Source organism: Mytilus edulis, chromosome 7, assembly GCF_963676685.1.
Source record: "Mytilus edulis chromosome 7, xbMytEdul2.2, whole genome shotgun sequence".
Taxonomy (NCBI): domain Eukaryota; kingdom Metazoa; phylum Mollusca; class Bivalvia; order Mytilida; family Mytilidae; genus Mytilus; species Mytilus edulis.
The window spans coordinates 52,120,616-52,135,564 of record NC_092350.1 but is presented as its reverse complement, the minus strand read 5'-3'; the positions used below and the strand labels follow the sequence as shown (position 1 = coordinate 52,135,564).

At 34.9% G+C, this 14,949-nt stretch overlaps 1 protein-coding gene across 1 annotated transcript; it reads right to left on the bottom strand.

The window, feature by feature from the left end:
* Window positions 1–7,652: 7,652 nt before the first annotated feature.
* LOC139481764 (uncharacterized) lies at window positions 7,653–11,308 on the bottom strand (the record flags this gene model as incomplete). The annotated part of the gene is given in 2 exon segments (XM_071265256.1): window positions 7,653–9,672; window positions 11,248–11,308. A coding segment is annotated over 1 exon segment (1,659 nt). The 3' UTR covers window positions 7,653–8,012.
* Between the last annotated feature and the right edge of the window lie 3,641 nt (window positions 11,309–14,949).

Here is a 14,949-nt window from a genome sequence, read left to right as displayed (position 1 = left end):
AAAAACTAAATTTGAACTTGTAGGTCTGTAAATAGAACCGTTTCAAAATTGAAATGTTACTTTTTTAAGCAATTTCTCGTGGGGCAACTGATTTTGTAGGAGTTCAACTCTACGTACAACAGTAAATGATACATGTATCTCTTCGTTTAAGTATTAACCACAGCATAGCATTCTCTGATTTTCAATATTTTGATCAGATGAATAAGAAAATTGAGATTTAGAAATGTACATACCTTTTGAAGCGATGACAATTACTCCACTCAAGCACAACCGGAAAATCCTCTCACGGTTTTCATTGCAGAACCAAATGTTCTGCGTGTGTAGATTACCAGCCGTGACTATAAGAAACAAAAAGGCAACTAACTCGACGCCATTTTTCTGCTATCTATAAATAAATAGATTGACCTACCTGGATTCCCCAACGATTTCTCTGGGAAAACGTGCCTTCCTTGCCGTCAGATCGCAGACATCGTTTATATTTATCAAACTGGTATTGGTCGTAACATTTTTAGTCCATCTCCAGCATATAATAAAAAGATTTTAACTATTTTGACTAATTTCAAATTTACGTGCCCGGAAGTTGACTGTTTTTCCCGAACTTTTGTTAAAGGGAAGTAATATTTTCCCGGACTTTTTCGGAATATCTCTCAAAGTACGTATGAAAATAACAAAGTGATACGGTGACTTCCGAACTAATACTAAATGTAAACAAACAGATATGATGAACAACGAACAAGATCAAGCCCCTTATTTGATTGTTAGTGGTCATAATCTTTTAATTTTCAAAAATCACACATTCATAGACTTTTTGATTTTATCTTAGAAAAGGGAACTGCAAAAATATGGAAATATTGTCCCCCCCTTTTTTTACTTCAGTTAACATGACCCATGTTTTGTAATAATTAAAACAAGGTCAATATCATTTTCGTGGAAAGAAAATATTAGTAAATTTCCTTGCAACCCCCCCCCTCTCTTCCACCAAATAAATAAAAATATCAGATCAAATGGTCCAAGGCTTAATTTTTTTTAATTCCTCTAATAAGTCAATTTTGTGTGAGTATTTGTATATTTATAAATTATCAATGTTTTTATGAGTAACTTCTTTTGGTTGAATTGTCATCATTTCAGATTCTTTTCCGGCAATTTGAAAGTTGCGCCTTATTGGTAAAAGTTCGGAAATCATCGTGTCACTTTGTTATTTTCATACGTACTTAGAGAGATGTTCCGAAAAAGTCCGGGAAAATATTACTTCCCTTTAACAAAAGTTCGGGAAAAACAGTCAACTTCCGGGCACGTAAATTTGAAATTAGTCAAGATGGAGATGGACTAAAAATGTTACGACTAATACCAGTTTGATAAATATAAACGATGTCTGCGATCTGACGGCAAGGAAGGCACGTTTTCCCAGAGAAATCGTTGGGGAATCCAGGTAGGTCAATCTATTTATTTATAGATAGCAGAAAAATGGCGTCGAGTTAGTTGCCTTTTTGTTTCTTAGTATGGATAGTAAAATTGGGTATTTTCTCTAGGTCGTTTAAATCACTCGAAACTAGGTGAGACATGCACAGAAGTGATAGATATGTATTATAAATATAGAAAATTGAATATTTTAATCAGCAAAAAAAAAATCCAAAAAAAAAAATCTGTATCATACACCCAAGCGCCTGTGGTATTTTGTACTAAATAACCATGCAGTCGTTTGAAAGACGCACCTAGCGCTATTACACACAAGATACACACGAGGGCATCAAGTGCAAATTCGTCAACCTTTTCTTTTTAGATTCTACCACTAATTATACACAATTATACACTATGTGTTAGATGGCTCAGCTAACGTGTACGGTAAATGAAATACACTATATGAGAGTTAGAAGACAATGACAAATTTTGTGGCGGATGACGCGATAGCTTTAGAATAAATCCAATCAGAGTCGATGGCTTCGATTAAAGTATTTACACGTGCAAATTCTTTGAACAGTCTTAAATATTTCCTAAATTGTTTGATACACTTTTAAAAATCGGCATTACTATATATATATATATAAAAAAATAAAATAGATGTACATAAATTATGCCTACCGTTTTCTCGTTTGACTTGTTTAACATTTTTCTTTTGGGTCTTTATTTACTCACTAATGCGGTATGGGCTCTGCTCATTGTTGAAGGCAGTACATGACTATTGATATTAATGCAGTATGGGCCCTGCTCATTGTTGAAGGCAGAAAAGTGACTAATTGTTATTAATGTGACATGGGCTCTGTTCATTGTTGAAGGCAGTACAATGACTTATTGTTATTAAAGCAGTATAGGCCCTGCTCATTGTTGAAGGCAGAAAAGTGACTGTTATTTATGCGGCATGGGCTCCGCTCATTGTTGAAGGCAGTAATTTGACTTATCGTTATTAATGCGGCATGGGCCCTGTTCATTGTTGAAGGCAGTACGATGACTTATTGTTATTGATTTATTTGCCGTTTGGTCTACTGTGAAGAGTTGACTCATACCAATTCTTTTTTACATGAGTGAGCTACTCAGTTAATACATGTATAGATTTATACTTTTCAATTTGCGTTTATTTTCTTGTTAGCTTGCTTGCTTTACTTTTTGCATGTTTGCCTAGCTATCTACATAATGCATGTGTTCTTGTTGTAAAATATGCTTATATAAAATTCGATAGTTGATTTTGATATAAAATATCAAGTCAGTTGAACTTGAGAGATCTACAGAGCTCATGTTTACGTTGTTGAATCATACATATCATGTCCGATCGTAAATTTTGTGACTTGTGCAAATAGATTTAATATAGTTGATCATAGTTATACAAGCAAATATAGTTATACAAGCAAAGCTGAGTTGATATTTAAAAAAAAAAAAAAAGACCTTAACATATGATCTGTTAGTCTGTATAGGTTTCAGATAGCTCCCTAAAGCTCATGGACAGGACAATTAGTTTACCAACAAGTCAACTTAGAGCAAATAAGGGAATTATGTGCACTTTTAACACAATTATAATTACTTTATAAACTCACGAAGCAGCAGACAGAGCATGGTACACAATATCCTCTTTACTTTGAAGTGCGATAATGTTATTGTATATAACTTATACATGTAGTGTTTTTAATATTTTGATTGTATCATCATCTAACACGGATACGTAAACATTGAGGATACCTTTGTATTTTACTGTCACATTTATTTTACATGTCAGCACGAACTATGGGCTTCCCCACGTCTATTTTTAGAAACAAAACTAATATGCGGTATTTAAGTTACTGTTAAGGACTTTTACAAACAAACACGCATATTATCCAGATGGGAGACTCAATGAATTTTAAATTTTTTTCAAATACTCTTGATCTATTTCCTTCTATTAAAAGGAACATTTAGCATTATTATCTATATACAGAGCTGCATCTTTTTAATTCTAGTCGGAATTAATCAACTATGCATCTATATACACCCATTACTCAAGTAATACTATGGAATTTTACTCTAGCACCTAGTTCTTGTAGGTCACAAAATATATTCGACGTAAAACTATTCAAGTTTGAACTTTCAAAAAAGCGGCACATACTGCTTAGCTGTATCCGAATTTTAAGTACTACTAGGAATGCAAGTGATTGCCGATTTAGTACAGGAAGTGTGGCACTTTCTATATATATTGATTGATATGATTTTTTTTTTAATTAAGTCTCCCAAACAAAGTTTGGAGACTTATTGTTTTTGCTCAGTTCTTATTATTTTTATTATTCTTCCGCTTCTTCTTCTTCCGCCACTTTAAAAAATGAACTTGTCCGCAGCGTTTCTCCAAAACCGCTTGTCAGAATGACTTACTATAGAACCCTATGGGATTTTATTTTCAAAAATTTTCAAATGAATATAACTTAAAAACTGTAAGTGATAGATACATGCAGTCTTCAGAAATGATTATAGGACAATAAAACAAATCACATGAAATATAGGGGGAGTCCCTGGGGGGTCATCCCCACTCCCTTCAATTTGAGAATATGCTTTTCTCTTGTAAACGGTCCAGATCCCCACCCCTAAACCAGATATATTCTTGAATGGGACCATAAAACAAATCAAATGAAATTAAATGGAGGCCCGGGGGGTCATCCCCACCCCGTTCAATTTGAAAATGTGCTATTATCTTGTAAACGGTCCAGATCCCCACCCCTAAACCATATATATTCTTGTAGGGGACAATAAAACAAATGAAATAAAATAAAAGGGAAGTTCCTAGGGGGTCACCCACCCCCTCTTGTTTGAAACTTTTGTAAACGGTCCAGATCCCCACCCCTTAACCATAAATATTCTTGAATGGGACCATAAAACAAATCAAATTAAATTAAAAGGAGGTCCCGGGGGTCATCCCCACCCCGTTCAATTTGAAAATGTGCTATTATCTTGTAAACGGTCCAGATCCCCACCCCTAAACCATATATATTCTTGTAGGGGACAATAAAACAAATGAAATGAAATAAAAGGGAAGTCCCTAGAGGGTCACCCCACCCCCTCTTGTTTGAAACTTGTAAACGATCAACATCCAAACCCCTAAACCATACATATTCTTGTATGGGACCATAAAACAAATCACATGATATTAAATGGAAGTTCCTGGGGGTCACCCCCACCCCGTTCAATTTGAGAATGTACTATTATCTTGTAAACGGTCCAGATCCCCACCCCTAAACCATATATATTCTTGTAGGGGACAATAAAACAAATAAAATGAAATAAAAGGGAAGTCCAGAGGGCGTCACCCCACCCCTCTTGTTTGAAAACTTGTAAACAGCCAACATCCCCACCCCTAAACCATATATATTCTTGTAGGGGACAATAAAACAAATGAAATGAAATAAAAGGGAAGTCCAGAGGGGGTCACCCCACCCCCTCTTGTTTGAAAACTTATAAACGATCAACATCTCCACCCCTAAACCATATATATTCTTGTATGGGACCATAAAGCTAATCAAATGAAATTAAAGGGAAGTGCCGGGGGTCGTCCCCACCCCGTTCAATTTGAGAATGTGCTATAATCTTGTAAAGTCATATATATTCTTGTATGGGACAAAAAATCAAATCAAATGAACATGGGACCATATGAATGGGGAGTTATTGGAGCTTTGTTTGGGAGACTTCGTAACAGCATCCTGTTACAATCACTTCTTGTTTATTTTTTAAATGTACGTAATACATCCTTGCCGTTGGTTTTCAAAATATTGGTCACGTTACTTGTTTAAACTAAATATATATTCAAATGTACACGACTTTGAAGGGGTGCCTAGAATAGCATAAATTATATATACAGGTAATGTATTTTCGTAAACTTTGTAGACGATAATAAAATTGAGAATGGAAAACTAATATTAGTGCCTATTACAGATTAACAAAGCAATTGGGTAGATTCATGGTAACCACCATCTTGCATTGTACTTTTGCAGTGACCAATCATGCAGTCTAGTTATTACCCAAATCTCTGAATTTGTACACAGATGTTCAATTTTATTTATTAGACTGTGTATCTCTATGAAGAAACTATCTGATTTATCGCATTATATATATTAAAAATATTTTAAGTATAAGTATCAAACATATGTGCTTTAGAATAAATTTGTTCAACTAAGCCGGTTGAGGCGAGATAACTCTTTTAGTAAACCCATTGATCGATGGATGTATTACTGCTAAAATATTGCGTTTTTATGATGATTTAAATATATATATATAACATGGATAATACAATAATAGAAGTGATATCTTCAAAAACAAATCTCTCTGCAGCTGAGGGGATATTATGGAAGGATAACAGCACCATTATAACAAAGCTATTGCAAAAGGAAAACTATGATTGTCCAAGATTCAAACGTATTAACAAAGACTTATGCCTTCTTAGCTAGTTCACTTAAATGAACCTTTAGGTTGTGGAAAAGGGGGGGGGGGATTCTGATGAGTGTGTATAGACTCACTCAAGTGGCAAGATTAAGGGGTTATGATCGTTTCCCGTAATTGTACGTCGGATCATATTAGGTTTTTTCTTTCCTGCGGTACCGCAGGAAGTTCTGTTGAGACCATCTCATGTCTACCCTGAGTGGCCGGTTCTGAATTGGTACCAGTTCGAGCTTGACTGTTTTATGATACATAGTATGGCCTATGTATTCAGTGTGCATATAGAGTTTTATGATATAGAAACTGTTAATCTTTACTCCCCTGAAACCAGGGGGTGATGCGAATAAGACCCGACGTATTTGGGGATCATAACCCTCATTCTCTTTAGGCTGAACCTTGAGGAACTTGAGTATCCATTGCTACCAATAGTGCACAGATTTGTCAGTTAAATCAATCATGTCGGCATTCTGTAATCATGTCAGACCTCGTCATTCTAAGTGAACTGTGGCCGTTATTTCCACATTAGATATTTGTTTGTTATGTTTTTGCCTGAAATTGATTCTTTGATTAATACGGTTTATCTCATTTATAAGATAAACCAATTTAATTAAAGAGAAATGATTACTGCCTCATTCGGATCCCGCACATCAACGTCACATGACTCGTCAGCATTACATTGCACAAGCCAATCTTGTAGATATGTAAAAGTTTCAAAAACCCACCCACCTCCCCTTGCAATCTGCCATCTAATAACAATTCTTGTGTCTGCTGCTGTTTTATTTATCTTTTCAGAATGACCAGAACAGGCCGGATCTATAAATTTTTGGACAAAAAAGAGGAGACAAACAAACCGATGGATTTGCTAGCTGAATCATACTTTCGAGAACTATATATGTCAATGCTAACTTTCATGAATGGCTACCACCTTTATCTAAATATTCAGACACCAGCAGTGTGAAAATGGAATTATCATTACCTGCTATTAGTTCTTTGCCTGGAATGCATTAAACTTTTGACTTTATTTGGATAAAAATCATGCAGCATTTATTTTGATTACTTGATTCTAATTGTTCATTATTTTGTAATAAAATCGTTCGTCACAGTCAAAAAGGATGTCGGGATCTGGCCAGATTAAGGGGTTATGGTCGTTTCCCGTAATTGTACGTCGGATCATATTAGGTTTTTACTTTCCTGCGGTACCGCAGGAAGTTCTGTTGAGACCATCTCATGTCTACCCTGAGTGGCCGGTTCTGAATTGGTACCAGTTCGAGCTTGACTGTTTTATGATACATAGTATGGCCTATGTATTCAGTGTGCATATAGAGTTTTATGATATAGAAACTGTTAATCTTTACTCCCCTGAAACCAGGGGGTGATGCGAATAAGACCCGACGTATTTGGGGATCATAACCCTCGTTCTCTTTAGGCTGAACCTTGAGGAACTTGAGCATCCATTGCTACCAATGGTGCACAGATTTGTCAGTTAAATCAATCATGTCGGCATTCTGTAATCATGTCAGACCTCGTCATTCTAAGTGAACTGTGGCCGTTATTTCCACATTAGATATTTGTTTGTTATGTTTTTGCCTGAAATTGATTCTTTGATTAAACCATCGTTATCTTATTTAAAAATAGAAATGACATTTTCGAGGACGGCTCGTGTATTGTAATATTAAATTAAACGATATCCAATTCAGACTGGCTATGAAACCTATAATTATCCAAATCTATAACATTAAATGCTCACAAATAAAAGAACCATACGCATATTAATTTTAAAATAATTAATTGGCAAACAAAAATTCAACAAGAAACCCTTACAATACAACTAAATATAAAAAGATGTAGTCTTACACTTTACACAATGTAAGTTCCATCAGAAAACCATCAATCCATACCAATGTTTACACTATGGTGAATATCAAGTGACCAACTAATAGTGTAAATATCAAACTGTCTTATAACATGTATAATGATAAAGAAACCACACCGAAATCATTACATATTTTTGTTTCGTAATGCTGTTATTTCAATGAATAAAAAATATTCCCATAATAATCAAAATTAATTATCCCTTTTTATATAAGTTATATGTCCTACTTATAAAATCCTCTGCATTGAAACTAAACCTAAGGTAAATTATACATGGCGACACTTGTCTTATTATCGTTGACAAAGAGGAGTTGTTTTGTTTCATTGTTGTAGCATAAACTCCATGGATATTCTATTCCATCGTTCTCTGTAAGTATGATTTGATGATCCTTTCCATCAGATGATATTCGGTGTATATTGTGAGACATCAGTCCACCTACATAAACATTACCCTTTTCATATACGTCGATACCCCAAGGCATAATGAGATCAGAATGACTAAAGTATATACTCTCCTGTCCGTCATGTATTATACGGTATACGTTATAGTCGCTGGTACTGCCCGTAGTATAGTAAATGTTGTCATTGTTGTCTATACAAAAGTCCCGTATTATATTATTTGCTGTTATACTACGTAGTATACTACCACTGATATCAATCTGACTTATAGTTTTGGCTCCATCAGACGTCCATATCTGATCATTACTACATGTCACAACATAGCATTCTCTTCTTCCTCCAGGTCTGATACATCTCCCTAAGGTAAGTGTTGTTAGATCTAAGATCTGGAATCCTTTATCTTGTAAAGTTACTATTGCCTGATTATCGTCGATCATAGCGACATCCCATTGATTATGTTCTAATGTTATCCTGTTTACGTCATTTCCATCATATCCACATACATAGATGTGTGGTGACTTGTAATGTGACAAGAGTAGTCTCTTTCCGGACACAAAACAACCGTTACTAATTTCAACATCTGATCCTAAAACTGATGTTAGAAACGAATTAGTTTGTTGTATTTCGCCTTCCATTGACTTAACTGGTTCTTGTATTTGTTGTAAATTGTGTTGTAATGCGGGTATGTGCATTTGATTTTCTGCAAGTGAAATCTTTCCTATAGACTTAAGTACCACGGGAAGATCATTTGTATCAAATGGATCAAATTCTATTTTGTGTTTCTTATTGAGCTCGCTAATATTGATTTCTTCTATGTGTGTTTTATTATCCATTACTTTGATTGTCTGAAATAAAAGTCCTTCATTATTGATGCTTTCTATCGATGACAATTCGTTTATCCATGTCGCTACTGCCTCGAGTCCTTTCTGTGTTTTATGTTTTGCCTCATCCATTTTTTGTTTGGTTGATTTGTACTGTTTGTTCAATTCGTCTACCGTTTCCTTTTCAATTTGATCTAGATGCTTGTTAATCTGCTGTCTGGTGGTAGAAATCTGTTTGAGAAATTTATCTCTTTGCCTATCAAACTCTTTTTCATCTTTAGTTTGACACTTCAACAATTCAGGGAACATTTCGTTTAAGTGTTTAATTCTACTCTTAAGATCTGCAAGGGCGGTCCCTCTTTTAACGCCTTTTGCTGCTCGATCTATGGAAATTATTGATTCGCAGTTTTTATGGTTGTCGGACAAACAAAGATCACAGATGACCTTGTCATGCTGGGTACAGAACAGAGTGGTCCTTTGGTCGGTATGGACATCACAGTCTTTACTGATTTTCAGAATAGAAGAACTAAGATTACTGACCTGGTGAAGTGGTATTACTTTATGCGGCGGATTAAATTTTCTGTGTACCTTTGCGCATGTCTTACATACCTCTTCTAAGCAGTCATTGCACCATGCTTCAGCCTCGTTTTCTTCATCATCTCGTAAACATCCAGAACACAATTTTCTGTCCGTCATTCTAAGAGATAAAAAAAAATTACTGAGTATATTTTGAATGATTTCTATTATTCGAAGGAAAGGGCATACGTCGGGTTATCGGTTTGAATTGTTAAACATTATCTCTTGTTCGGGCCTTTTGATATCTTTCTTTACAGTATGAATTTTGTTCATTGGTGAAGGTCTTACGGTGAATATTGCTAACATCTACTTCATGTCGTGTATGGTGGACAGTTGTCTCATTAACATCCATACCACATCTCTATATTTTATATTGATAAATGTAAGTATTGGTTAGCATGAATATATTAGTTTACTTATACTAGCGTCTTGGATGAAAGTATTGGTCGATATTATAAGTATAAAGACTGATCCTTCACTAACTAAATGAAGCTTGGCAGCCCTTTTAATTTTTGCAATCGTGAACAGTATTCTTTTAGTCTGGCAAAACTAACCGACCAAATTATAATCTACCTTCGCCGGCATGTTTTACTTCTGACCATAATGATTTAGAAATATTATATTGAAACTTATATAAATGATTTCATCGGTTTGAATTCGATTGGTCACGTCGTTTGGAGCTGTTAAGCATAATATTTAATCATTTTCTGAGGATATCTCGGCCTTGCTGACGACTAAACAAAGGATAGCATTATACAGCAGTCTTCACAATGAACTGCAAAATCTACAGGCCCGGAGCTCAATTTTTGAAAATTTTTAGTTAGATTCTGTTGGCCTGTAGATATGATTTTTACAGGCCCGAGAGCAATTTTACCAGCCTGGGCTGCCTGGGCTGCCACTCAGCGTGAAGACTGTACAGTAGACAGAATTACTTCAAGTTGTACAAATATTTGTAATCCAAAAATTTGGGAAAATAAGGGCCAACGATTACCAAGCGATGTCGCCAGATTTGATCCATTTTTTCTTTTAATTTTGCATTATCTATTTACTTCTTACAATAAATATTACTTATAATCATATTACAAAAAAAATCAATTTAAAGATCAAATTATAAACTGAATATTCTGTACAAATATTTCATTAAAGTCATATGAAATCTTAAATTAAAACAAAAATGATGCATATCTTTTTCATAACTAAACGAATAGTTTTTGTTATAAAATTTATGTACATATACTTGTTTCTGAAGAAAATTCTTTGATTTGTCTATATTTAGAAAAATTGTACATGTTATCCACGTGCTCAATATCCATGCTTTATTGTTGATTGTTTACTATAAGGTGACAATCGGTAAACTACGGCGTCAACACACGATAAATAATTTCCTGCGATATTTTCACATCTTAACAGACAGAGAGAAAAAAATAATTGATGATAATACGATTTGTTTGCGTGAAAAGAAAATCGTGCACAGAAGACTAAGTTTATGATATATACATGCATTGGTTCATGAATTGGATAAACATTATTTTTTATTAGTCTCTCGTTTCATATGACTTTAAACAACATCATACTTATTAAATTATGTTTGACAACAATACAAAATATATTTGATATTAAATTGATTAGCAGTATCCTTCTAGAACAGAAACCCCATATATAGCTGGTATCTGATAAAATATAAAATAATTCTTACGTTAACTGTATTCTTTCATATATCAATGAGTATGCCCTCCGTTGTTAACGTGTATCTTGCATATCTATAAAAGTAGAGAATAAAATAGTTATCGTTAATGTAAAGGATAGCATATTGATCGTAACTAGAGACTCTAAAAAGCTGATGTCACTCACTTAGGTATATGTGCATCATTAACCATATTATGAATTAATACGTTGTACAAATGTGTGTATTATTATAAGTTATTTCTGCATTATTTAATTTATCTATTTGTTCTCTGTGGTCTGTGTCCTGTTATAGTTGTCATATATGTATATACATGTGTACCTTGTACTTTGCTAAAGCAATGTTTTTGCTAATGCAATACAGTTTCATTCAATGAATACTCTCCAACATTTAGGACCAGAATAGAGTTCATTAAAAAAATCTTTTTTGTTGATCTTGTATTGCTGTATTTTGTTTTGTTGTTTTTTTAATTTCTCGTTAAGTTTTGCCCAAATCATACTTAAAGAAAAGAGTAATACGTCATCATTTAAGATCAAACACCCCAATCAAGTGTCTATTAACAATTCAGGTAACATTGACTCATTAGTGGCTAGATTTTCTTCCAATATCAAGATTATTGCAACCCGAAAGCAGTTACAATTTCCCGCTGAGAGCGGAGGAAAGTAGTTTTCGTCGAGAGTTTACAATTTACTTACTTAATTTTGTCCAAATATAATAATCAAAGCGCTGTAAGCGCTGAAGGCAGTTAACCAAAAACCAAGGCAACCATAATTATGAAAACTGTGGCAATGTTGCCTCAACATTAAACATTCATATATAGTACATCCATGTTTATCTAATGATTTATTTATTAAGGCAAATAATTTATATGTTATCAAGGTTGCAAAAGCAATGCATATATCAATGTATATTTTTTTATGGTGAGTCTGCAGTGGTACAAGTTCCCAATGATTGCAGTTGTTCTACTTGGTAGTTAACCTTGGTTTTATTTGACTGCTAGAAGTTCAAGTTGACTTAGTATGAACATGTAATAGTATGAATGGACTGGTTTCCCTGGAAGGAAAACTGAGTTTGTGTTCTATAGTACAAAAGTTATGAGACACGAATCAGACAAATGTTCACTACAACAGGGATCAAAGGTGAGGTCTGACTGACCTGCCTATAGTAAATGTAAATGATTTGTTATTTTGTCCCATACATATGAATATATATAATTTAGGGGTGGGGATCTCAACGGTTTTCAAGTTCACAAACAGGTAGGGGTAGGCAGAGGATTTGGGAAAAAAATTGGTTGCTTATATAGGGAATCACTGAAGCGTGACTGGAGCGGGCCCCCTCTTAGGTCAGTCAGCGGGCCCACACTTATGAAGATTTCTGGATCCGCCACTGGGGGTAGGGTGACCCTAGGGACTTCCCCTACATTTCATTTTATTTGTTATATTGTCCCATACATGAATATATATGGTTTAGGGGTGGAGATCTCATTGGTTTCCAAGTTCTCAAACAGGAGGGGTAGGGTGACCCGAGGGACTCCACCTATATTTCATTTAATTAGTTATATTGGTCCATACATGAGTATATATTGTTTTGGTGTGGGGATCTCAATCGTTTCCACGTTCTCAAACAGGAGGGTTGGGGTGACCACAGGGACTTCCCCTATATTTTATTTGATTTGTTATATTGTCCCATACATGAGTATATATGGTTTAGGGGTAAGGATCTTGACCATTTCCAAGTTCTCAAACAGAAGGGTGTACAGTGACCTCAGGGACTCCCCCTATCTTTCATTTGAATTGTTATATTGTACTGTACATGAATATATAGTTAAGGGGTGGCGATCTCAACGGGTTTCAAATTCTAAAACAGGAAGGGTGGGGTGACCCCCAGCGACTCTTCCTATATTTCATTTGATTTTTCATATTGTCACAAACATGAATATATATGGTTAAGGGGTGTGGATCTCGACCGTTTCCAAGTTCTCAAACAGGAGGGGGTTGGGTAACTCCAGGGACTCCCCCTATATTTCATTTTATTTATTATATTGTCCTATACTTGAATATATGCAGGGGCGGATTCAGGCGGGGGGGGGGGGGGGGGGTTGCGGGCTTGCACCCCCCTTAAATTTGCAAAGCATGGGTTGTTCTCAGCTTAATAAAGAATATTCCGATAATGTTACCTCAAATTTTTTTTAGCCTCGCTCTGCTCGTCGAAAATTTAAGTTTGCGCCCCTCCTAACCTAAAATCCTGGATCTGCCCCTCATATGGTTTAGGGATGGGGAGCTCGACCGTTTCCAAGTTATCAAACAGGAGGGGGTAGAGTTGCCCAAAGAATGCCACCTATATATCATTGGATTTACTTACATTTAGGTATATATAATATAGTTGTATTATTTGTAAAAATAAAGAAAGAAACTTTCAGCTACTTTAATTAACCCTTCAAAATTGAGAAAAACAAATAACCCTTCGAAATTGCAGTAATATGTTTACACTTTAAAAGCATCTCACATGCATTATCATCATTTAGGCAGCAACCATTTGATTTTCTGGGGGGGGGGGGGGGGGGGGGCTATGGTTTTTTTTTTTGAAAAAAAAGTTTGTTTCCAGTTTTTGGAGAAAAAAATAATTTGTTTTTGATTCTGAGAAAAAAAATTGTTTGTTTCACCCTCAGCTGTCACTATATGTAATGCTAAAATTGAAAGAAAAAAATTGTTTTCGATTTGTCGCGAAAAAAATAGATTGTTTTTCGCCGCAGGCGAAAAAAAAATTTGTCCAGAAAAAAAAACAATAGCCCCCCCACCCCCCAGAAAATCAAATGGTTGCTGCCTTATCACTGATAAAGAAAATTTAGACTGACCATGAACATGTATATTGTTAGATATACTGTTCCCAGCTGTCACGTTCACGTTGTATTGGATTTTTGAATTAAAATTTGTCAAAAAGTAATTTTGAGTTTCTGTATAAAATATTTTCCTGCCTTTTCTTTCTTTTACATATATCTTTTGGTTTACAATTCTAGTGTTTATATTCATTTACCATGCATAGATTTATTTTTTCACCTGCTTTGATTTATTTTGTAATTGATCGCCAAACCCGGAATTATCCTTATCCGCTTCTGGAATCGGATCCGATATTGTAAAATTTTGTCTTCACGGCCGCCATTGTTATTTGTTTACAATGTTGTTTTTGTCAATCAGATACGATTTTACTCGAATTTATACAATATTTGTCGGCGATTTTCTGTATAAAGCTAGCGGTTGAACAAAATGAACATCGCTGTCATGAATAATAATGATAAAAATAAGTTTTTAGCTCGTTTAAGTGGAGACTTTGGTGACTTGCATGGAAGGTTTGCAAAGTAATTTCTTATTTTCTTTCAAGTGGAAGGTGACTACGTCGGACGTAGCTAGAAACCAACTATCCTAGTCGAAATTCCGCTTGCAAAAGTGGAAGGTCGCAGACCTCGGACCACCAATTTGCACACCTGCTTCCAAATTGAAAAGCTACGAATTTTTTTTTAATTTGAAATTGCCGCCAACAGCATGAACAGTTGAACTTATTATATAATAGACTACTGACGTAGTTGTACTACGTATTGATGACAAACAATATCCCTACGACTTTTGCCATTTGGGAAATCTAAACTACTTGTCTCAAGAGATTTTCGGCGATTAAATATTTCATACAATTGTTCTTTGACATCTTAGCTAAAAGCAC